This window comes from Spermophilus citellus, assembly GCF_964194105.1.
Source record: "Spermophilus citellus genome assembly, chromosome: 17".
Taxonomy (NCBI): Eukaryota; Metazoa; Chordata; class Mammalia; order Rodentia; family Sciuridae; genus Spermophilus; species Spermophilus citellus.
The window spans coordinates 38,268,232-38,294,568 of NC_138199.1; the positions used below are offsets into that span (position 1 = coordinate 38,268,232).

The 26,337-nt window shown below is 36.4% G+C and overlaps 1 protein-coding gene across 3 annotated transcripts in view; it reads right to left on the reverse strand.

Annotated features, from left to right (window-relative positions):
* The window catches only part of TADA2A (transcriptional adaptor 2A), a 53,543-nt gene that overhangs the window by 26,954 nt on the left and 252 nt on the right, over positions 1–26,337 (reverse strand). For 2 of the 3 annotated variants that reach the window (XM_081270873.1, XM_081270874.1), the window contains exons 2-8: positions 23,492–23,616; positions 16,170–16,276; positions 15,180–15,239; positions 6,198–6,289; positions 3,677–3,834; positions 2,504–2,592; positions 1,200–1,272 (exon numbers count right to left, since the gene is read on the reverse strand). In XM_081270873.1, the coding sequence (XP_081126999.1) occupies positions 1,200–1,272; positions 2,504–2,592; positions 3,677–3,834; positions 6,198–6,289; positions 15,180–15,239; positions 16,170–16,276; positions 23,492–23,516 (604 nt within the window). In that variant the 5' untranslated portion in view covers positions 23,517–23,616. Of the gene's footprint in view, positions 1–1,199; positions 1,273–2,503; positions 2,593–3,676; positions 3,835–6,197; positions 6,290–15,179; positions 15,240–16,169; positions 16,277–23,491; positions 23,617–26,059; positions 26,245–26,337 lie in introns of those variants that run through there. The other variant, XM_081270875.1, reaches the window with a different exon arrangement.

The following is a 26,337-nucleotide window of genomic DNA, read 5'->3' on the forward strand; positions in this document are numbered from 1 at the left end:
TAGTTGTTGATGGACATATATTTATTTATATGTGTTGCTGAGAAGTGAATCCAGTGTCACACATGCTAGGCAAGCACTCTACCTCTGAGCTACAACCCCAGCCCAAAGGTAAAATTTTTGTATTGGTCCCTGGTTTGAAGACAAATACTCATGCAGCTCTTCCACAGAGAGAGGAACATGTTCTTCTTCTAGTGACAGTGTTGATTTATAATTCAACAAGTATCCTACCTGCCTTTCCCATCTAGGATATAGATTTAAAAGAAATAATGAAAACTGTTTGAGGAATACAGACCCCAACAGAGCATTACTGATCTATTGTATCATAATCAATTTTGGACTGAAATGAAAGAGAAGATCGAGGGCTATTTAAGTACACAGTTCACTGAAAATAGAGAGGAAAAGGGATTCAATGAAAGCTCAACCATTTTGGGGGGAGGATGCAGAGTACTGGGAATAGAACCTAAAGCTTCATATGCTACTGACTACCCACTTTCAGTAACTCTGTGGCATTCAGCACTTAAATTATAACAGAAGAGTTATCATAAAAACTTAGAGATCTAATCTAAGGTTAAGATTCAGAAGTACTAAAACTTCCAACAGTTTTAAGAAGCAAGAAATTCCCAATTTTGGTCTAAAAACCCTTGAAATTTTTCCATTCTTTTTCTTTGCTATTGGCAATTTGGGGGGATAAATTATAGTGAACATTCAGTATCAGCAGTTACTGAAATCTCAAGGACTGAACACCATTTCCCTTTCTTCTAAGGAGAAATGAGGGCTACTTAACCAATTACCTCAGTATAGGCTTACCTCAGTCAAAAGAAAGATCACACAGCCCAAGGGATGGGATATTCCCAACTATTCTTACATGATCAATATTTTCACCATCATCAAAAATTGTATTTGATATAGTCAAAACCCAATAACAGAATACATTCAGCAACTTAATCATAAGGGGTGTGGGGGTGTGTGTGTGTGTGTGTGTGCACGTGTGCGCATAGTAGTGCTAGAGACAGAACCCAGGGGCTCATGCACGCTAGACCATCACTCAACCACTGAGCTACATCCCCAGCCCCCACCACTAGATTCTGAATTCCACTAGGGCAAGGTGCATGTTTTATTTATTCTTATATTCCCAACATCCAAAACAAGTGTCATCTCATATTTGTATTCAATGAACATTTGATAAAATAAAATGTTACCATGTAAAATGTCTGAGTCATCTTCAACAAAATCAATGTCTCTCAAGTCCCATTCTGCATAATTGTCAAACTCCTGTTAGGGGAAAAGAAACCCCCCACCCCAAACCCATCAGCTTTGAATAATGCCTTTACAGTAGCCATGCTTTAGAAGAAACAGAAAATACACAAACAATCATTTGTAAAAAAACTACTAAATGTGATAAAAAGCCAGGATTCTGCCACAAGTAATAGGAAATCATGGTGAAAATCTGTGAAGCTTTCAGGTAGTAGCAAAAACAAAAAATTAGAATAGTTGTAGGAGTCTAAGAATGAAGCCAGATCCACTGTTCTAAAATTTTTAAATACTCTATTCATTATCAAGAAAATTGAACTTTGACTAGGCCTTCAAATATTAGGTAAGAAAAACTATCTGTACTAATTTATTTACCTTTTATATTCTTTTGAAGACTCTATGTAGTTAATAATATTGCTTATAGTTAGTTAATAATTAATATTAATAATTAGTTAATATTATACTTATATGTAGATTTGTTCACATTCTATTCAATGAGTAAAAATTATCAGGGTAGTCTCTATTGTGTAGGTTTACAATATCACTGCTGTGAACAAAATGTGGACTTGGGTATCAAAATTGTTTGCAGTTTGTTAAACTTTTAAGCTGCCTCCAGAAGCACTATTGTGTTGATCAATAATAAATAAGACACTTGTGACTACATTCACATGGATTTTAATTCCATGGCTGAATGGAGAACATGGTTTTTATATACACTCGTCATTCTTTATATACTGGTGAATGCAGTTATGGGAATAGGCAAGTAACTGTCCCAGCCACTATCTGGTTTTTTACATATGATTCTACTAGAACACAGGTATACATTTGTTTATGTATTATGTATGCTACTTTCACCCAATAATGGCAAAGTTTAATTTAAACCAGAACTTTATGACATGGAAAACTTAAATATTTACTATCTAGTCCTTAATAAGAGGCTCAAGCCCTGATTTAGCTCAAACTTGAAGCCTCATAGGTGTGAAATGAGAACCAGGCTGTAAAAATACCATACTACAAAGAAAATAAAAGCCAGCAGTGATGCAACTTCAATAGTAGATTTTTGTTTCATAAGTGAAAATGTTTACAAATGAGAAAAGGAACTCAAATGGAAGAGTGTGGCTGCATAAAGGACCCACAAATGACAGTGATTTGAAAATCTACTTTCAGTGGCATGGGTAGCAGATAGAAGCCTTATCAGAAACAAAAACAATTTTTTCCTAACTTATAGCTAAAAACAACAAGTTTCTCCTACCTCAATGAAATCTGCTCGAGCTGGCATGTATCCTGCCATGTCCCGAGAAAGCAAGGAGTCAAAGGTAGGTCGAGGAGGATCATCTACAGCTGGAAGAATTAAGTTTTCCTCAGTTAATAAAATATTGGCACAAAGAAGTCACACAAAAAATTCCTTATTAACATGGAAATATTTTTGTTTGTGTTGGAGAGAATAAATAAATAAACAGTGTTGGAGAGAATAAATGTTTTTATGAAAAAGATGAAGCATTACAGAAACAGACTGATTTCTTAAAAAAGAAAACCAAGAATAAGGGATTCTCTAAAATGGGGAAATTTCCTCTGATTTTTGCTTTTCTGAAATAAAAGGAAACCAGTTTTTAAATTTTTTTTAAAAATTTATTTATAGGGCTGGGGATGTGGCTCAAGCGGTAGCGCTCGCCTGGCATGAGTGCAGCCCAGGTTCGATCCTCAGCACCACACACAAAGAAAGATGTTGTGTCTGCCGAGAACTAAAAAATAAATAAATATTAAAAAAAAAAAAAAAATTCTCTCTCTTTAAAAAAAAAAAAAACTGTTTCTAGGAAGTATGAGAAAAGGGGAGGAGAGAAAACAATAATATCTCATTACTTGTGCTTTGAATGTCATTCAGAAAATATGTCTATTATAATTCATCATGTTTTTGGTTGATTTTTTAAAAAGACCCATTAATCCCAGAGGCGCATAAGATTAAAATGTTTGCCTTCACTGCCACAACCTTAAGTAAACAAAAATAACAAACTGCTCCTTGGACTTGACATTGGGGCAATTAATGATAATAAGATAATACTGGACCCTGTTAAGCAACTTCTATCTATGATGACAAACCCTTGGATTACAGGGCCTGTACTCATAAAAGCATGGACAGGTTGATCCCTTTTTGACACTTCATCTATAGAAACATGCATTAAAGTTAACTGATATATTCACTCTGAGTGGGTAGAATTACATGTTGGCTTAAAGGATCCAGATGTCCATTATAAAACTGACCCCTTCTTGCTATTGATAACCCTATCTCTCAACAACTTCATTCCAACTCCTCCTATTTTCCATAAGCTCTTTATCTATCCAAGTCATCAAACCATTATTTATCTGCAACTGAAACAGGGTTCCAAAATGAACTAAGTATCTCTTACCAAATTAGGGAGGAACTTACAGTGAAATGGAATGGCTGTATCAGCAGTTTTTGCCTCCTCTGCTTGTTTCAGGTTTAGCAGGGTAGATGCAAACAGAGGATTATTGATGAAATGCTTCATGTAGTGTTTCTCACACTCCTCCTTGGTCTTGGTGCACATCTGATTTGCTACATCCTGCCTAGAGAAGTGTGGGCAAAAAAAGGAAGGGGAGTAATTTTTCCATGTATACATAATTCTAAAAGCATGATTTCTTCTTTCCATGTTTAAGTAAATCCATATAGCATCAATAATCTAATACCTCCAAACAGATATCATGGAGATATCAGCTGAACTATGAGAAGAACATAAGCCTAATCTTAGTTTAATCTGATGTTCTAAATCCTAATACTTAAAGATGTAGAAACAATAACTAAGAAGTCCTTTCTTGCCACGAGAAAGATGACTAGAATAATCTGTAAATTTCCTTCTGAGCTAGACCCCAGGGATGCTATAAATAATAAGCCACTATTATTTATAGCATTATAAGAACATGCACAATGTACTCAAGTATAGTTTTATTTTTGCATAATGTTTTACAATATACAAAACACTTCACACGAACAAACATTTCTCAACTAGAGCTCCTACAATATGCCAGACATTGAGCTAGAAAATTCATAAAATTATTTAAATTATTCCTAGTATGAACTCTGTGGTATATTATTATTATCATCTCAACTTCAGAGAAGAAAAAATAAAACTCAAAGAGATTAATAAACCTGCTCAAGAATATAAAGCTCCTACGTGACAAAGCCAAAATTTATAGACTTCTGATGATAGTAAAATCTCTCAAAGTGCCCTCCTCAAGCTCACTCTTTTTTTTTTTTTTAAAGAGAGAGTGAGAGAGGAGAGAGAGAGAATTTTTAATATTTATTTTTTAGTTCTCGGCAGACACAACATCTTTGTATGTGGTGCTGAGGATCGAACCCGGGCCGTACTCATGCCAGGCGAGCGCGCTACCGCTTGAGCCACATCCCCAGCCCCTCAAGCTCACTCTTTCAGAGTACTTTCCTAGTGCCTCACCAGAGCACTTCACTTCCTTCTTCTAAGCATCATTATGATCTGTTTTGTGTACTTCAATCATCTATATATACAGTTTTGATTCTTCTACTAGACTATGAGTTTCTTGAGGGCAAGATACATATCTTAATTCTTAGCTCTAGCGCCCTCACCACCAACCTTAGTGTCTTACCCACAGTGAACAGAGAAGCAAGTCTCTGTTCTGTGTGCATGTAGTGCTGAAGATCAAACCCAGAGCCTCCCACAAGCACGCAACCACTGAGTTATATCCCCAGCCCTAGAGAGGTGATAGTCTTTTTTGTGGCCTTTATTAAGAGGGAAGGAGGACAAGGGGGAAAGGTTTAGCCCATTTTAGAATTAGAATGACAAGCAAAAACTGAAAACCTAGGCCAAAGATGACTAGTAAACTCCTCACAAGTGATCACTTTTTTATCTTCTTTGGTATTGTCCACAGTACAAAATATTTTATGATGCTTAATGTTGAATAAATGAATTGAACTCAGGGCTCCTTCTTCAGGACCCTAGACATAGGGAGGCAGCATGGATTATTCTGATGAATACCAGGAAAAATTATATATACTAGCAAGTCAGGATAGGGAGGATCTAGTTAAGAGTCCTTCATTAATAAGCCATATGATAATAAAAAATAGTTTTAACTAAGCTTCAGATTCTTCAGAAACAAAATATAGTTAATAATGCATATGCTTTCTGGTTCACAAAACAAAATCAATGGTATGAAAGAGCTCTCAAAAGGTAAAAAATGAAAGTGGTGGGGTTTTGGGGCACCAGGGATTGAACCCAGGGGCATTTACTTAACCACTGAGCCACATCCCCAGCTTTTAAAAAATATTTTAGGGACAGGGTATTGCTAAGTTGCTGAGGCTGGGTCTGAACTCACAATCCTCCTGCCTCAGTTTTCTGAGCTACTGGGATTACAGGAGTGTGTTACCATGCCCAGCAAGTGATGGTATTTTTAAGTAAGTGCTTACTTAGGGCAAAACAGTAGTGAATGCAATTCAGTTCTGCCCAGCTTGGACTAAGGCAGTTTGACAGCAAAAACCAAAGAGTGCCATTAGGATGACTTGAATTTCATAAGCTATGATCATCTACCTCAAGTCTGACTCACTTAAATGACATGGGCATCTATAGCCAATAAAAATAAAATCATAAGGGAGCAATAACTAATAAGTGTAAAACTTTTCCACTATTCAGAAAGGAACAACAAACCTTCCCAGTGTTGATATTTCCAAAGTAGCCTTTTAGAGCTGCTCAGTCATGGACCACTAAACATCCCACATTCCTGTGAAGCATTTCAGGCCTGGAAAATAATGTGCAAAGAGGAAGAGAACTTGTCTCTGAGTCCTGAATCAATAGGAGAGCAGCATAGTTTTCCTCTTTTTGAAGCTCCTCCCTTCACCCTTCAACAGTGACTTCTTCTCTGAGCCCACTAGGGAAGGACCACTCTTAAAACCAAGAGCTTACCAATTTCCAAAGCCACAGTCCATCACAGCTTCTAAAAGGGCCATTTCTTCTTGAGCAGTCCAGCTGGGATCAAGAACTGGAAAGTCTGAAGTCTAAGAGAAAAAAGTTTTGACTAAGAACACTGATAGAAATGAAACTCAAGGAATCCCAACTGTAGTAAGTACTACAGTTAAATGGTTTTCATTCTCATGTTATTGAGAAACAACTAAAGTACATTCTTATTAGTTGTCCACCTCTATATTCACCACTAGCTACAAAGGTTCTAATAAATATTCTCACCCATAACTGCAATACATTTCAAACTTGGCACAGAGGTAGAGATATAAGTTATGCTCCCATTTATCTAAAAAAGTGAGAAGTTTTAAACTTAAAATTTTAAAACCAAATTTTAAATTTCAAATTTCAAAACTGTAAGAATCAAAAGAAAAAAATGGAACAAACATGCAAATCAACTTGAAGGCATAATCATACAGAAAGGAACTAAGTGATTTTAAAACACTATAAACTGACTATACCTACAGTAGGCTATACCTTGAAAACAGAAAAACAAACCAACCAAACAAAAGAAAATCTTAAACTGCTTTTTTTGGGGGGGTTTTGGTACCAGGGATTGAACTACGGGGCACTAGACCCCTGAGCCACATCCCCAGTATTGTTTTGTGGTTTATTTAGAGATAGGGTCTCACTGAGTTGCTTAGTGCCTCGCAATTGCTGACGCTGGCTTTGAACTCACAATTCTCCTGTCTCAGCCTCCCAAGCCGCTGGGATTATAGGTGTGCGCCACCGCATCCGGCTGTTTTCTTTAGTGTTGATAATTTTTCTGAGACTGTATATACATGTTTTATGGGGTAAACCAAATTAGTAATTATGTTATCATCATTGGAAACTGGGAGTTTTGGCCTGGAAAAAAGAAGAGATCAAGGAAGAAATAGAAAAGTAGTAGTTTTGTATTTGAACTGAAAGTTTTACTACAAGGGAATGATAGGTAAAGTCAATGGGTCCTAAGTTACAGTTAAATAGGAGCAAGAAGCTCTGGAGCACTACTGAACAGTATATACTGTACATTTCAAAAGCTAGAAGAAAGGATTTTGAGTTTTCATTACCAAGAATTGATAAAATGAGGAGATAAATGTTTAACCTGATTAAAACACTACCCATGCATAAATGCACCCAACATTACACAGTAATCCGTTAATATGTACAACTTTAATGTTTTTGTGTTATCAGTTAAAATTTTTGTTAAATATAAAGATATGTTTTTTTTAATTTTTAATATTTATTTTTTAGTTTTCGGCGGACACCATATCTTTGTTTGTATGTGGTGCTGAGGATCGAACCTGGGCCGCACGAATGCCAGGCGAGCGCGCTACCACTTGAGCCACATCCCCAGCCCACATATGTTCAAGAATTAATAAAGTGAGCCTGAGATTATGGCTTTGTGGTAGAGCGCTCGCCTAGCATGTGTGATGCACTGGGTTTGATCCTCAACACTACATAAAAAAAAAATAAATAAAATAAAGGTATTGTGTCTATCTACAACTAATAAAGAAAGAAAGAAAGAAAGAACAGACCATTTTGATCTATTCCAAATGGACTTTTTTTTCCTGAATAATATTTTTAGAGTGTATGTTTCAAAAACATCAATTATACAAAAGAAATTGGGATTCTAAATGTACTCTAATCAAAATTACTTTTGTTTAAACATTTTTTTAAATAACAACTCATTTTTTGGTGATACTAAAATGTTATACCATTAATATATACAACTTTTATGTTTTAAGTACCAATTGAAATAAATTTAACTAAAAAGTGTTATAAAATAGAAAGTTTTGGTATGAATGTTTTGGGTTTTTTGTTTGTTTTCACAGTGCTGGGGATTGAACATAGGGCCTTGCATATGCTAGGCAAGATATCTACCAATAAGCTATATACCAAGCCATATGTATTTACACATAAGATATATTTTATCTTAAATGACAACCAACCCAGCAGTATGAGTACTTTTAGTACCCAGTTCACAGTCTTTAAATACTACTTTCCACTAAAAGGAACTAGGGTTCCTTAAAGAAAAGGCTGTCGCCAAGTCTGGGTCAGGAAATGAACAAGACCAAATTGAAACACACTGTCATACTGAGAAGCAAAGCAGCTCTCCAAGACTAAAAGGGTCATATCAAAAGGATTCAAGAGACAACTTGTAGAAGCTCCTACTAACCAAAAAAGGAGTACTGTGAGCATCAATAAGGACAACCTCAAAAGACTAAAACACACCAAATATTTTAAATATTCGAATGATGCTAGGTAACCAACTTTCAAAACTAGAAATTAGCATTTATCCTGCCTTTCCTATACAAACTTTATTCAGGATGACCACATAGATAATGATAAGAACTTTCTTTACAAAATTATTCCGACTCATAAATTAAAAGATCACGGGCTGGTGATACAGCTCAGCTGGTGGAGTGGAGTGCTTGACTCACACACACACACAAGGCCCTGGGTTCGATCCCTAGCATCACAATAAAAAATAAACAAATAATGGGAGTTCATAACCCATTTGAATCAAACTGTGAAATATGATATATTAAGAACTATGTAATGTTTTGAACGACCAACAATAAAAAAATAAAATAAATAAAAATAAATAAAAAAATAAAAAAAGAACCAAAAGCTATAAATAAATAAATAAATAAATAAAAATTAAAAGATCACTATTTTGCAACTCCTGACCAATTAACAGATCTAGACAATGATTATAAATGAATTTGATGTAGCCAGTGAACATAATTTCCAGTAAATACAAAAGATGGAAGAACAGGTTAATAAGCAAAACCTAGACTGTACTAACACCTATAAGGTGAACAACCCAGTTTTTAAACATTAGATAAATTGGCACAGTGGCATATGCCTGTAATCCCAGCGACTCTAGAGGCTGGGGCAGGAGAATCCCAAGTTCAAAGCCAGCCTCAACAACTCAGGGAGAATCAGTCTCAAAATAAGAGAAATATAGGGGCTGAGGTTGTAGCTCAGTAATAGAGCGCTTGCCTCACAAGTGTGAATTACGGGGTTCGATCCTTAGCACCGCATAAAAATAAATAAATAAAATAAAGGTATCGTGTCCATCTACAACTAAAAGAAAATTTAAAAAAAAGAGAGAGAGAAATATAAAGGGTGGGGGTGTAGTTCAGTGGTAAAGTACTAAACCAGTAACAACAACAAAATTAGAGAGAATGGATCCACACAATAACATATCACTCAGTAATTATAAGGAATGACTACTAATATACACATAAATAAATACATCTCAAAAACATGCTGAGTGAAAGAAACTAGAAACAAAGGCACACACAGTAGGATTCCATTTATATGCAGTTCTGCAATATGCAAAACTGACTATGTTGATAAAAATCAGAACAGTGATAACTTCATAGGTGGAGAAGTAGATAGGATTTTAAAAATAAAGACTTTATGAGATGACTGGAAATTGACCAGAATTACTTAAGAGACCTAAATGAAACATTTAAATGCTATAATGTCTGGGGAGGATTTGCTTCAAAATAATGCAGACGGGTGAGGGTTTCAATCAAACAAGATTAGCCATAAATTGATCATTTTAAGAGCTAGGGTGGGTATATGGAAATTTATTTTTCTATATGTGGTAGCTGGTTACAGTAGTGGCCCCTGATGAATTTCTCTTAGAATTTTCATTTAATATGGGCTTGGACCTGTGACTTGCTCTTTTGAAGACCTAGCAGCTTCCATTTTTGCACTCCTAAGACACCAAATAAAAAAATCTAACCCTCTTGTTGGAAAGACTATCTGGAGAGGCCACATGTAGAAATGACCCTGAGACCACGTGGAGAACCAAGGCCTCAGTTAAGAGGTTTTAGCTAACCCCCAATCAATTCAAGCTATCCTAATGAGGTGCCAGAGGTCTATGAAGAAAGTCTGGTGTACTTCTCTAACTCCAGTACCTCATGTGGAGCTAAGGGCCACTCTATCTTGAAAGATAATTAAATGGTTGTTACTTTATTTTTAAAAAATATTTATTGTTAAGTTTTCGGTGGACACAATGTCTTTATTTTACATTTATGTGGTGCTAAGGATCGAACCCACTGTCTTAAGCATGCTAGGCGAGCATTCTACCACTGAGCCACAACCCCAGCCCCTGGTTGTTACTTTAAGTCACAAATTTTGAGGAAGTAGCTATGTAGCAACAGATATTCAAACACCATTCTCTCTAATGTCTGTTTGAAATATTCCATAAGAAGTTTCATAAAGTGATACAATAGGTCTCCAGATAACAGATATTTAGAAACATCTTACATTTTTTATTAGTGATTAAAAAATCTGTCATGATTAACAAAATTATAGAACCAATAAGCAACACATTTTGATCTAACTACATACTATGAATATATGCCTAACATATGCGCTATTATGAGATCCAAGAAACACTCCTTGGAGGCTATGTCTATATTAAATTCATACCAATCATTCTCAATCTGGCAAGTACCATAATGATATGTAAATATGACAACTCACACATTAGTTGAAGAGCCAGTTCTAAAACTGTATTTTGAAATATTAATTACTCCTTACCAACTTCACTGAGAGATAAACAATAAAAAAATTTTACACTACAGGTTAAAAAAAAAAAAAAAGGCTAAAGGCAGTTTTTCTTGATGTTGTATCAATGTTAGTTAACTAGTGGACCCAAACTCAGCCCTATTGAACCAGAATCTCCAACAGTAGGGACTAGACATCTACATTTCTAAGAAGATTCCAGATGATTCTTATGCACTAAAGTTTAAAAATCACGGATATAAAGGGTGTGGTAGAAAGAGCTGCCTTTACTTGTTCAAGGTTCTGAGAATTACAAGACAAACCTTAAAAGAGCATGCTACAGGGATACTGCCACATCGATGTTCATAGCAGCACAATTCACAATAGCTAGACTGTGGAACCAACCCAGATGCCCTTCAATAGATGAATGGATAAAAAAAATGTGGCATCTATACACAATGGAGTACTATGCAGCAATAAAAAATGACAAAATCATAGAATTTGCAGGGAAATGGATGGCACTAGAGCAGATTATGCTTAGTGAAGCTAGCCAATCCCTAAAAAACAAATACCAAATGTCTTCTTTGATATAATAAGAGCAACTATGAACAGAGCAGGGAGGAAGAGCAGGAAGAAAAGATTAACATTAAACGGAGACATGAGATGGGAGGGAAAGGGAGAGAAAAGGGAAATTGCATGGAAATGAAGGGAGACCCTCATTGCTATACAAAATTACATATAAGAGGTTGTGAGGGGAATCGGAAAATAAACAAGGAGAGAAATGAATTACAGTAGATGGGGTAGAGAGAGAAGATGGGAGGGGAGGGGAGGGGGGATAGTAGGGGATAGGAAAGGTAGCAGAATGCAACAATTACTAATAGGGCATTATGTAAAATTGTGGATGTGTAACCGATATGATTCTGCAATCTGCATTTGGGGAAAATTGGGGGTTTATAACCCACTTCAATCTAATGTATGAAATATGATATGTCAAGAGCTTTGTAATGTTGTGAACAACCAATAAAAAAAAAAAAAAAAGAATTACAAGACAAAAGTAAGTATAGAACTCAGAAATCTTGATTAATGCACCACCCACCACAGCATGAGTAACTCCCCAAAATACAGCACTGTGAGATGACAAAAGTACTTAAAATCATTTAAAGTTATTTGAAGCTTCATATGCAAAAAATCGAATTTTTAGCAGCTTCACATGTAGAAAACCAAAATTTGGTCATCATTCCCACAGAAGAAAAGATTCACTGGAATAGATAAGATTGGCCAAAAAAAAAAAAAAGAGAGAGAGAGAGTAAGAGTATTAGTAATCCTCAAAAGGAAAGTAGAGAACTCTGAAATGTGTTTGTATGGGTGCTGAAAACATGAGAAAAGGATGATGTAATCAGAATTAAGTGAACTTGGAACGAAACAGTATTTTCAGCATTAAGCAGAAGATGAGGTACCCAGAATAGCTCATGGTCAATTTTTCTCCAGTGAAAAAGCATGACTATCAACCTACCCAATCTATACTGAATTATTTTTTAAGGAATTATTTCACCATCTTAAATTAATAAATTTGGGGATTGGGGATGTAGCTCAGTGGCAGAATATGTGAGGCCCTGGACAGGAGGAGTAGAAAGAGATGGGAGATGAGGGGAAAGGAGAGGAAGAGCAGGAGGAGAAATCTGTAGTCTGACTCTAGGCATTCTTGTGTGAATCTGGGAAAAATAATCAGCTTTCTGAAGATTTGACGACTTTGATAAAAGGAACTCAAAAGTCACAGCTACTGTGGCCACAGTCTTCAACCCTTCATTCATTTTGCAATTAAAATGGAAAAAATTATCCTAAGTCCTATAATTAATGAATAGACTATTTATAAGATTGAAGGTGTTTTGAAAGAGGTAGATGAAAACTAGCCAGTTGGCTCCCAAGAACTCTTACTGAGATATTGATTCACACTAAACTTTTTTTAACTTATTTTATATTTTTTGACATTTATTTTATAGTTGGACATAATACCTTTATTTCACTCATTTATTTTTTACGTGGTGCTGAGGATTGAATCCAGGGTCAAGATGAGCACTCTACCGCTGAGCCACAATCCCAGCCCCTTTTTTCTTATTTTTTGGAACCAAGGATTGAACTCCAGGGCACTTGCCCACTGAGCCACATCCCCAGCCCTATTGTGTTTTATTTAGAGACAAGGTCTCACTGATTTGCTTAGTGCCTTGCATTTGCTGAGGCTGGCTTTGAACTTGTGATCCTCCTGCCTCACCCTCCTGAGCCAGTGGGATTATAGGTATGTGCCACTTCACCCAGCTCACACTAAACTTTTAAGAGTCTGAGGTAAGGGCTGGGGATGTGGCTCAAGCAGTAGCGCGCTCGCCTGGCATGCGTGCAGCCCGGGTTCGATCCTCAGCACCACATACCAACAAAGATGTTGTGTCCGCCGAGAACTAAAAAATAAATATTAAAAATTCTCTCTCTCTCTCTCTTCTCTCTTTAAAAAAAAAAAAAATGTTTAAAAAAAAAAAAAAGAGACTGAGGTAAAATACTATGAATTCTGTGGTAGTTTCTCCTGCTCCCAAGATTATTCAAACACTAGGTACTGCTGTGAAGGGACTGTATAGACTGAATTAAGTTTATTAATCAGCTGATCTTAAAGTAGGGAGATTATCCTGGTTTATCCAAATGGGCTCAAAGTAGTCTATATGAGCCCTTAAAAGGTTTAATTAATTAAATTTTTAAAAAGTGTGTTTGGGGGGGGGGGTGCAGAAGAGGTAGAAATACTGCTCAGGAAGGATAGCAGGAGTGCAGAGGTTCCTAGCATTTCATCAGTACCCCTCCAGGACTCCCAGAATTGATGGCTTTGAACATGACAAAAGGGAGCCAGGAACCAGGGAGTGTGAGCAGCCTCTAGAAGCTGATAAGCTCTGAGCAACAGCCTATTAACAAACAGTAGCATCAGTCCTAACTTAATGCAATGAAATTCTGCCAACAGACTAAAATGAGCCCAGAAATGGGCTCATTCTTATTTTTTGGTACCAAGGATTGAACTCCGGGGCACCTTGCCCACTGAGCCACATCCCCAGCCCTATTTTGTGTTTTATTTAGAGACAAGGTCTCACTGATTTGCTTAGCGCCTCGCATTTGCGTCCAAATGAAAGCTTAGGCCACCAACACCTTGATTTCAATTTTATGAGACCTGTAGTGTGCCTAATGGTCTCCTGATTTACAAAACTGGGAGATAATAAATCTGTGCAGTCTTAAGCTACTTAATTTTGATTATTTGTTACAGCAACATAGTGCTAAATGATTAAACGACAATGTGAAATTATTACTTTCAAGCCAACCAGCATTATTTCCATATGAAAAACTACAGAGAAGGCCAAGTGTCAAAAACTGCTTGGTGAAATTGGAGATTTAGTTAGATGCTCAATATGCTCTGAAACTAACAAAACTATTTTGACAAAAGTATCTGTTATACATACCTGTTGACTAGACTGGGTATTCACTTTGGCTTACTAAACCACCCATTCTCCCAGCCAGGGTTTGGAGGGGGCACTTAGCGGCATTCTCATTTTTTCTTTAAAGGTGGTAATACAATCAATCAAACAGAGCAAAGTCATAGTCTGGCCTATAAACCAATTTGCCTCTTCAATGTCATTTTTATGTAGAGTAGTAATTTATTTGCTCTGTGTTCATTTATGATGTAACTCTTAGAGGATAATTAATTTTCACAAGGCAGAGGAATGGAGCGCTAGACATGAACTTCACCATCACCAACAGGAACCACATAAAAATATCATTAGCAAGCTGGACATGGTGGTTCACTGCTGTATCCCAGAGGCTTAGGAGGCTGAGGAAGGAAGATCACAAATTCGAGGGCAGACTCAGCAACTTACAAGGCCCTAAGCAACTTAGCAAGACCCTATCTCAAAATAAAAAATCGGAGGAAAAAAAAAAAAAAAAAAAGGGCTGGGGATGTGGCCAGTGACAGTGGTTAAGCACTCCTGGGTTCAATCCCTAATATTCACCCCCAAATGCCGTTAGCACAAAGTGACAACACACTGACTATATATTTATCAGCAAACCTAAAAAGCAACATACCTCTTATCCTCATATCAGAGAATCTTGAAATGTATCTCCTTTAAACACCTTCTAAGTTTGAAACAAAAATCTGAGTATAACAATAATACTTGTTTTTTAGAGTACTTGCCTAGCATGTGTGAGGCCCTGGATTTGATCCCCAGGTCCACACATTAAAAAAAAAAAAAAAATGTAGGTTCACAAAATCCTAAAAAACTTACTAAATAATGATTATCAAATTCAGAAGAGAAAAAAAGAAAAAGATATTTAAAGAGAACTAATTCCCAATCTAATGCTTGAAAAATGAATGGAAAATCCCAGCAACTTCAACATTACCATTATTTCATAAGTATGATCACTTTGATGTTTCTTGTACTCAAATCCTCGAGTGAAACACTGTAAAGAAAGAAAAATTAAGTTACCAAAAATCTACTTTCCAAAAATGCTTTCTTAAAGGATAGAAGATGGTTTGTGGGTGCTGTAGCTTATGATGAAGTTTTTAAGAAAGTTAACTTAATCCTCTGTGCAGCTACAATAGGATGTTATATTTACAGTTATCGTTTTTCAGTGGCCCTTATGGAGAAAAAAGGCTTTTTTATAGTATGATTCTCCCTCAATCAAAGCATGAGTCCTGAAATCAGATGGCCTAAATTTGAACCCTGGCTCCGTACTTAACCATACTTTAACAATTCTTTTTTCATATTTTACAGTCTAAAATTTGGATTCACCTTGTAATTTAAAGTATATGAGAATTTTAATCACCCATTTTTACATTTTAGTATTTCTGAAGTTGGGATGTTTTTTAAAATCAAGTGTTTTTGGATCTGATAAAACATGGTATTTCCTTGAACAAGTTACTTAACTTCTCTTTGCCTGAGTTTCATCTATTAAGCGAGGATACTTATTTATTTACTTCATAAGATTTTAGAGATGATTTAAGGGTTAATTCATGTAAAAACTCAAAATAGTGCCTGGCACACAGGAATCACTTATAATTAATATTGTTGCTACCATTACAACCCACACAATAGTTTGTTCTCTTGTCACCTCTACAGAGATCAGTCTTCAACAAGACAATAAACAGTGTCATCAAATGGAACAATTCTCCAGTTCTGATCCCTTTAATCTCATTACTTTAATCTATTTGGAAAAACTTTTAAGCATTAGACTGATATGTCTTGTGGAACAGTCAACAGTCTGCCTGAACCATCTGGTCTGAAAGACTAACTAGAAGGAGTTGATATAATAAGGTATATCCTAAGCAATCTACAGTAATCTCTGAATTACTATATCCATAATCAGCCAAGTCTCTCCTTAGTGAGTTACCTGCAAGCAGAGAAAAAAAGGAGGTGGCCCACATTCAGCACACTTAATATAAGGCTCCATAAGGTAGGAAGAACAGCCTCTGCAAGGTGGCTTATCAGACGGATCATCTAGAACAAAGAAAAAGAAAATACACAGCTTTAAAACACCTCATGATTATATCACAAGTGCAAAAGGGTGAAAAAATTGCAAATGCCTACATAGAAAGTGAGCTGGGCTGAAAAGTACATGGGAGACAAGATGAGCTCATTTCAAACAAGCAAAAACAAAAAAAGGATCCTCCTTTTTTAACTTTAGGGAAGCTTTATGTACCTATGGCTTCAAACAATAGTTAGGTAGACATGGCCCCCTGCAGAGAAAAGTATACACAGATTTTACTTTTTTATTTTTATTTTTTTTAGAGAGAGAGAGAGAGAGAGAGAGAGAGAGAGAGAGAGAGAGAGAATTTTTTAATATTTATTTATTTTTTTTAGTTTTCGGCGGATACAACATCTTTGTTTGTATGTGGTGCTGAGGATTGAACCCAGGCCGCACGCATGCCAGGCGAGCACATTACCGCTTGAGCCACATCCCCAGCCCTATACACAGATTTTAAACAAAGTCTCATAAATCCATAGGGGAAAAAGAACATACCTACACAATACTTACAGATAAAGCATATCTGACAAAATGTTAACAACAGCTGAATCTAAGTAACAGGCACATAAGTAAACACTCTACCGTTCTTTTAACAGTAGGAAGGACAAAAATCTTTAAATACGTCTTGAGGTTTAAACTTCATATGAGTTGAGATTTAAACTCAAGAACGCTTCCTCCCTTTCTGCTGTAGTAAGCACAGAGCACAGCCAACTTTTTCCCACTTCCATGACAGTAATGTATCTCTAAAATATTAAGGCAAGGAGTATGACCTCAACACTCATATGTGTCCTCAGTGGCCTCAAATTCTGCTTCTCTGGAATCTGGGCAACCCAGCAAAACTATGTTCTGATCAACCACAGGAGACAAGAAAAAAGACCTTGAAGGTAGATGAAGAGATTTTTTTTTTAGTCTTGGCAAGATTTCTCAAACTTTTTTTTTTTAATATTTGTCATTTTAGATAAACATAATACCTTTATTTTATTCATTTATTTTTATGTGGTGCTGAGAATTGAACTCAGGGCCTCACACATGCTAGGCAAGCACTCAAACCCAGCCCAAGATTTCTTAAATTTTTTAATGGCATTTTCCTTAGTCCAAGAAATATTCCTCAAGGCACCTTGCTCTCCTCTAAGTGGCAAATATTGTTCTTTTATTTCTAAATGAAGACATGAAGGAAAATGACAAAAGAAACATACTCCTAGTTTTAGTTACATGGAATATCAACTACTCAATTTCTCCCATTTTACCGATTTTAAATTATAATATGGAAAAACAAAATTATATTAAGTGCTAGATGCAAATTTTTACCAAATTACCTTCTCTCACTTCCCTTTTTTTTTTTTTTTTTTTTTTTTAAGGGAGGGCTAGGCAAGATAGCACATGCCTTAATCCCAGCTACTCTGGAGGCTGAGGCAGAATGACTGCAAATTTGAGGCCAGCTTCAGGAACTTAATGAGGCCCCATCTCAAAATAAAAATAAAATGGATTGGAGTATGGGGGTTGTAGCTCAAGTATAGCACTTGCCTAGCACTGTGAGGCACTGGGATCGAGTCTCAGTACCACATAAAAACAAAAGGTATTGTGTCCATATCTACAACTGAAAAAAATATTTAAAAAAAAAAAAAAAGGATTGGGGATGTAGCTCAGTGGTAAAACACCCCTGGGTTTAATCCTCAGTATCAAAAAAAAATTTTAATTAAAAAATAAAACAACAAAAGAGGCGGGGGTCTCACTACATTGCCCAGGCTGGCCCTGAACTACTAGGCTCAAGCAATTCCTTTGCCTCAGCCTCCAGAAAAGCAGAGACTACAGGTATGTACTACCATTACCAGCAATCTACTATCTTAATATTTAAGGTTGTCTTTCTTCAAACTTTCCTGAGAAAAAAAGATTAGCTATTGACCAAAGTAGAGTTTTTAAACCCTTATTTCAAGAAGCAATTATTCTGTAACAGCAATCCATCTTAAAATTTTACACAAAGTATGAATTGTCATCCACTATTAACATTTTGAAAAATATTTCTCTGAACTTTGTTCTACTTACATGTATTTACATATTTATTTTCACAAAAGTGGAATACTAATCATGCTTTGCCTGTTTTTTTCTCTTAACAATACACTTGCAGTCATTTTTTTAATGATAGTACACATAGATCTTCTTGGTTTTTCTTCTCCCTTTGCCCTCTTTAATGGATGAATGATATTCTAATGTATCAATTATCTAAACTGATATTCTCAACTACCCCTTAAGAAGACATTTTAGAAATCTTGAGGAGGTGCTTTTTTTCGGTTCCCAGATGACTAGGGAGCACTACTGGCATTTTGAAGACAAGAAACCAGGATTCTAGATACCCTGCAGTGCTTATGACATTCCTACACTAGGAAAATACTGACCTACATCCTGCTTAACTTTCAAATGTGCCACCATTCAAGTAGATGAGAAATCTCATACTTAGAGATGACCTAGAACCTAATTCCATATTACATATAAAGCAAAATATTATATATATAAAACATATGCTGTGTGTGTACATTATTGTTTTGTTCAAAATCTTACCAGGAGTTATTCAGGCTTATGCTATTTCTTATTCACTAATACACCTGAATCATTCTTCATTTGTAGTGTAAGATGCTCAGTGATTCAACATATGGGTACCTGACTACCTACTCATGTTGTTGTCTTTTATTATGTCTAAGAATATTCAGATATATAGTAAGTTGCCTTACTTTGTTATCTCTTTTACTTTGTCCCTTATTATAGTAGATCATTATTTTTATTTCTTGAAACCATATGTGTAAATACAGTATCTACATATCTATATTTCACTAGCAATTAGTAAAAGGGACCTTGAAAATATCATAAAAAGTAGCTGGGTGCATCGACTCAGGAGGCTGAGACAGGAGGATGGCAAGTTAAAGGGCAGCCTCAGCAAATTAGCAAGTCCCTCAGTAATTTGGTGAGACCCTCAAAATTAAAATATTTTTAAAAAAGGGGGGGAAAATCATAAAAAAGAAATCACTGGGCTAATATATTGATAACAAACAACTAATCTAACCAGTTCTCCACTGGTGGGGTGGGCATTTATGCATTTATGTTCTTTCTAATTTTTCAGTATTACAAAGAATGCTGAGATCCATATCCTCTTATGCATTACATTTTATATTTATCCGCAGAATAAATATTTTCCTAGAATTAGAATTATTGAGGGTACAGATTGAGGGTTTTGAGGTTTTTTGATACACATAGCCAAACTATCTTCCAAAAAAGTATTCCAAAATATTTCTGTAATTTAGAAGCAGAGAAAGGCAGTTTTAACATCATCCAATAATGAGGCAATAAAAGGCTAATTAGACTACATAAACAAAATAACAACTATTTTTGGCAAAAACACCATGAACAAAGTAAAAAGCAAATGAACTGAACAAAAATATTTGCAAACTTATGACAGATAAAGGGCTGAAATTCCTAATATAAAAAGAATTTGCCTAGCATATGTGAGGCCCTGGGTTTGATCTCTAACACGGGGGGGGGGGGGGGGGGGGAAGCCAGGCATGATTGCACCTGGCTATAGTTTCAACTACTTTGGAGGCCAAAAAAGAATTGTGAATCACCTGAGTCCAAGAGTTAGAGATGGAGACCAGCCTGGGCAACATAGCGAGAAACCATTACCCCAACCCCACTAAAAAAAAAAAAAAAAAAAAAGCCAGGCATTGTGGTGGATACCTGTAATCCTAGCTACTCAGTAGGCTGAGGCGGCAGGATCAAGTGTCAAAATAAAATTCAAAAAGGGCTGAGGGCTGGGCATTGTGGTATACATCTGTACTCATAGGATTTGGGAGGCTGACACAGGAGGCAAGAGGATCGCAAATTTAAGGCCCGCCTTACTAATTTAGCGACATCTCAAAAAATAAAAAGGGCTAGGGATATAGCTCAGTGGTAGAGTACCTGCCTAGCACGTGCGAGGCACTGGATTCAATTCTCAGTACTGGAAAAAAAAAATTAGGGGAAAAGGAGAAACATAAAAACAGCCTTAATTGGGCTGGGGATATAGCTCAGTCGGTAGAGTGCTTCCCTTTCATGCACAAGGCCCTGGGTTCAATCCCCAGCACCACAAAACTAAAATAAAATAATTAAGGCAAACTAATCAATCTAAGAAAGTTAAAAAAAATGGCCTTAATCATATGAAAAAATTATATAGTTTTACTTATAAGAGAAATAAAAATGAGAACTACACTCAGATATAATTTCTTATGCATCAGATTAGCAGAGATTCCAAAGCTTAATAATAGTTTCTTAGGAGAATGGGAAAATAGGAATTCATATGTAGTTGGTGGGAATGCAAGAGTACAACTCCTATAGAGCAGAATACACAGTATCTAAACAAAATTATGCATCTTTTTATTTTTTGAGCCAGAAATCTCATTTCCAGGAATTTACCCTGAATATACATCTCCAAGAATACACACATATGCCCAAGGTTATATATTAGATTATTTTTAAGTATAAAAAACTATGAAGATGTCCAAGCACTAGTTTATTTTAATAAATCAGTGCTATCTCCACACAATGAAGCACTCTGCCACTATAAAAAATTAAGGGATGGGGGTATAGCTCAGCGTAAGAGTATTTGTCTAGCATGTACAAGATCCTAGGTTAGATCCCCAGCATCTCACACAAAGAGAATGAGAACAATTTCTGTAAACTAATATTTCCAGAAAGTACTATTAAGTAGAAAAAAAAGTACAAAAAAAAAAATACTTAGTATGCTATCTTTCTAATAAGAAATTACAGAAAGCCAGGCATAGTGGTACAAACCTGTAATCCCAGTTACTTGGGAAGTTGAGGCAGGAGGATTACAAGTTGGAGGTGAGACCCTGTCTCATAATTTTTAAAAACTTTTTTTTTTTAAACAGTATTAGAGATTAAACCCAGGAGTGCTCTACCACTAAAGTACATCCCCAGGCCTTTAAAAAATTTTTTTTGAGACAGAATCTTGATATGTTGTCAAAGCTGGTGTCAAATTTGCAATCCTCCTGCCTTAACCTCCCCATGTCATTGGGATTATAGTGCCACTGCACCTGGACTCAAAATAAATTTTTTTTAAAAAAAGGGCTAAGGAGCTGGGGTTGTGGTTCAGCAGTAGAGTGCTCACCTGGCACATGCTCGAGACCCTGGGTTCAATCCTCAGCACCACATAAAAATAAATAAGTGAAATAAAGGTATTGTGTCCAACTACTACTAAAAAATATGTATTTAAAAAAGGGGGGGGGGGCTGAGAGTGAAGCTCAATGTAGAGTGCTTGCCTAACGTGCAAGGCCCTGGGTTCAATCCCCAGTACTGAAGGTAAAAAATTTTTAATTATAAGGAAGTAAAACACATATCTCTTTTTTAAAAAAATATTTTTCTTGTTATACATGGACACACAATATCTTTATTTATTTTTGTGGTGCTGAGGATGAAACCCAGCACCCCACATACACGAAGCAAGTGCCCTACCACTGAGCCCCAGCCCCAGCCCAACACATATCCTTTTATCTCTGCAAAAAGAAATAAAGGGCAGATAAACCAGAAAACAAGCAAGCTGGATAATTACAAGAGGTTAAAGGGGGACTGTAATGTAGTGGAAGAGGTATAAAAGGGAGTGGCATTTCTTCCAATATGTTTTTTTGCAACCATCATACTAAAGACTTGATCAAGCAAAAATCAGAATATACAAAATCATAGGAGAAATTCTAATTAAAACCTGCATTTAATTTTTTTTTTTTTAGTTGTAGATGGACACAATATCTTTATTTATTTTTACGTGGTGCTGAGGATCAAACCTAGTACCTCACACATGCGAGGCAAACGCTCTACCACTGAGCCACAATCCCAGCCCTGCTTTTTTTTTTTTAACCTCAAACTATCTCCCTTTGCACTGCTTATTATAACAAGAGAAAAAACAGAAATCATACAAAAGATATGTGGGTATTCTGTGTATTCTCATACAACTTTACTGCAACTTTCCGTAAGTTGAAATTATTTCCAAATAACACGTTTTAACAATTATATTTTCAAAGATGGAGGGGAGTAGTTTCAGCTTATGCTTCTAGCACTGGAACAATTTAGATTCTTTCTCCAAATGTAAAATGAAAGGGTTGAACAAGATACTTCTGAATATATAGGAAGTGTGGTAAAAGAGTAAATTAGAGCTCCTTTAAGAAACTGCTGAAGAGGTTTGGGGTTGTAGCTTAGTAGAAGAGCAATTGCCTACCTCATGTGAGGAATTGGGTTTGATCCTCAACACCACACAAAAATAAATAAATAAAATAAAGGTGTTGTGTCCATCTAAAACTAAAAAAGTTGCTAAAGAAGCAAACCCCAAAAGTACCTGATCTTTTCACTGGAACACTACTAAATATCTGATAATGGGATTGCTATTTCTGGCAAATTTGATCTCTTCACAATATAGCAACATAAGTCTCCATAATTGTGGCTTCAATTTATTTCACACCATAATTCTCTACATCATTATCATACTGTAGTTTTCTCTTAGAACACAAGTTCCACTTACAAGGAGGGACAAGGGAATATTTTCTTTATCCAAAATTAACACTATAAAGGTACCTGATACAAGTTATTAGTTCTAAAGAGAAATCCCACTGCTTTTTTGTTAAACAAAAATATTTTATTTTTAAATTTTTTTATTTTTAATTGACACATAATTACATATATTTATGGGATACAGTATGACATTTTGATACATGTATACAATGTGTAATGATCAGATCAGGACAACTGGCATATCCATCACTTTGGACATTTATCAATGCTTTGGGAATATTCAAAATAGTCACCGCTAGCTATTTTCAATTATACAATTAATTGTTGTTAATCATAGTTATCCTATCATGCACCAGAACATTAGAAGTTATTCCTCTTATCCAACCCCACTGCTTTTAATTACAGGTTAAACATACTAAGCCTGATCCATTTAGCTTCATTTTCTTCTAGGATCTAGGGTGATATATTTTATCAAGTTTTCAGTGGGTAATCAATACCTATTGGTTGATTTTGATTCGATACTCTAGGCTCAGATCTACAGGGCACTGTTGCTTAACTTCAAAGGGGTTATTTTTCTTCCTTGATAAATTTCCATTTCATTTTGCTGTTAATATTCACCTGAGACTCATTTCTACTATACTTACTGCTAAAGGAACCCAAACGGTCCATTCCCTAATTGGCAAAGATTGCTGCTTTTTATCTTCCTTTGTGCAGAGCTTCCTCAAGATCTCAGAACTGGCCAGCACATACGCCAAAGCTTGATGTCCCCCTAGGAACAAACAAAAGTGGCACATGGATCAGAAAATCATTCAGAGATAGGAAAACACACAACATATTCAGTTCTACCATTGTAATACTGAGCAAATTAGTTTACCTCTATTATGTCTAACTGGTATGATATAATAATATCTATCTCCCAGGGTTGTTCTGAGAATGTCATCATAATCAAACATCTGGCCTAGAGCAAGTCCTCTATAAATTATATAGATATAAAGGTTTTTTTTGTTGTTGTTGTTGTTTTGTTTTTGGTGCTGGGGATCAAACTTAAAAATCTCATGCATGCTGTGCTATGCAATCATTCTATCACTGAGCTATATCGTCCCTCCCTAAATGCTATATATTTCTAATAGTAACTGTTGCCTTTCTCTACCCAGCTTTCTCTACCCTTCTCTCTTAAGGCCTCTGTCTTTTGGGGAACTGACCCTTTAATATTTTATATGGTACTGGTAGAGGTACCAATCAATATTCAAAATCTCCACCTCCACAGAAGCTACACCAAAGATTTCTTTTTTTTTTTTTTTTTCAGAAATCTGGATCTTAAGTTAAGACATTGCTCCAGGATAGAAGATAGACAGAGTTTATTCTCTAGTCAAAGAATTTAGTCAATAAGTTCTGGCTATTGGACCCATATCCCCCATGATAACCGGCTCTAATTTCTCTGTCTTTCCAATAAAAACTTTAATCAGAATGATTTTCTATTACTAAAACCCAAAAATCCTATCTATAAAACACATAGTTAACTAATTTACTCTTTCAACAAAATACAAAATACCTTCTTTGAAGGCAGAAATGAAATCTTATTTCACATCAAACCAAGAAACATCCTCTTTCTATACACCAGAGTTTTCCATCCTTTTTCTAGAATTTTCCCCATATATTTTATGAAGATTACTTCTAACTGCACACCTTTTCTCACTTTAAGACTAAACAAAAACAGGGACTACATTCGATACAAATTTATATGCCTTTAAAGTACCAAATACATAGAATTCATTAAGTTCACTAAATAATCGCAAAAGTTAGTTCTACTTGGGCTACTGAATAAATTCCAGATTTTTTTAAAATGTCTTTTTTGTTGGACACAATGCCTTTATTTATTTTTATGTGGTGCGAGGGTCGAACCAGCGCCTCGCACGAGGACCCTACCACTGAGCCACAACCCCAGCCCCAATTCCAGATTTAAAAAAAAAAAAAAAAGAATTCATCTTTAGTTTTCCTGGAGTGACTTTTTTCACTTTGATAAATCAAATGCACAAAATGCTCAAATCATTACCCATAATAAGGCTGTCAATCAACTTTCCCATTTTTGGAGTGGAGCCTCCTTGTACAAAGTCCCAAGTCTAGTTGGTTTTTGACAAAAAATGAGGTTAGCAAGGGCATATTATACATCCAGTAATAAAATAATGATCAACATTTATTGAACTTATCCCATATGCTAGGTGCTGATTGTTAACCACCCATGCAGATGATCTCTGAATCCTCACTACCTTCTGGGGTGAGCTACTTTTTATTTTTTAGTACTGGGGACTAAACCCACAGGCACTTAACTATTGAGCCACATCTCTATCCCTTTCTTTATTTTGCATCGCGGTCTCACCAAGTTGCTTAGGGCCTGCTTAGTTGCTGAGGCTGGCCTGGAACTTGGGGTTCTCCTGCTTCAGCCTCTGGGTACAGTTGCCCACCATCTGTTTTTAATCGAACCCAGGGTCGCTTAACCACTGGGCCACATCCCCCTGTGTCCTCTCCACCCCTTTTAATGTAGTTTTTTTTTTTTTTTTTTTGAAGAGTCTAAGTCCTAGCTAAGTTGCTGAGGTTGGTCTGGAGCTTGCGATCCTCCTGCCTCAGCCTCCCAACAAGCTCCTTTTTCATAAAGCTTTGGGGGGGGGGGGTTGCATGCCTGTAATCCCAGCACCTTGGGAGGCAGGAGAATCACGAGTTCAAAGCCAGCCTCAACAAAAGCTAAGCAAATGAGTGAGACCCAGTCTCTAAATAAAATACAAAAAAAAAAAAAAAAAAAACAGGGCTGGGAATGTGGCTCAGTGGGCAAGTGCCCCAGAATTCAATACCCAGCACGCCACCCCCCAAAAAAAGAGCTCTGAAAGATTTAGAGTGCTTGCACAATGTCTTTCTAGTAGTGAACAGCTGTGCCATTTCAACAGAGGTGATATAGATGGTCAAATAAAGGATGTTTAGAATAATTTGATAAACACCCCACGTCAGAAAACACGAAACTGCAGTATGCAGAATCTCCCTTTCTCTCCATCTCATAGAAGACCGAACTGTGACACTAACATAAGAGGAGAGGCGCCAGCTCCACAGGAACACTGGTTAAATTCAAATTAGATATTGGAATGTGGAAGAAAGGCGCTGTGAAAAGCGATTCCGTGTGGTGCAGAGGAGACGCAGGCTTTACAGTTTTGCAGCCAACTTACTTCGTCTCTATTAGCTGCAAGTCATTTTTTTTCTCTTTGCTCCAAAATGGTGCTAACGCACCTACTTACAAAGGCCTACTTGGAAATTTCACTTGGTAACGTCGATCAAGGGCATCTCGAACAGCACTGCTACAGGAGTGATTATGGGCTCCATTGCAGGGAACGATACACCAAGGCTGGAACACAGCCGGGCCGCCCAAGCGTGGGGCGGGGCTCCAGCGGGGTCAGGCCCGGCCGCGCGCCGCCCTCCCCCACGGTGCGGCGTGGCCAAACGCCGC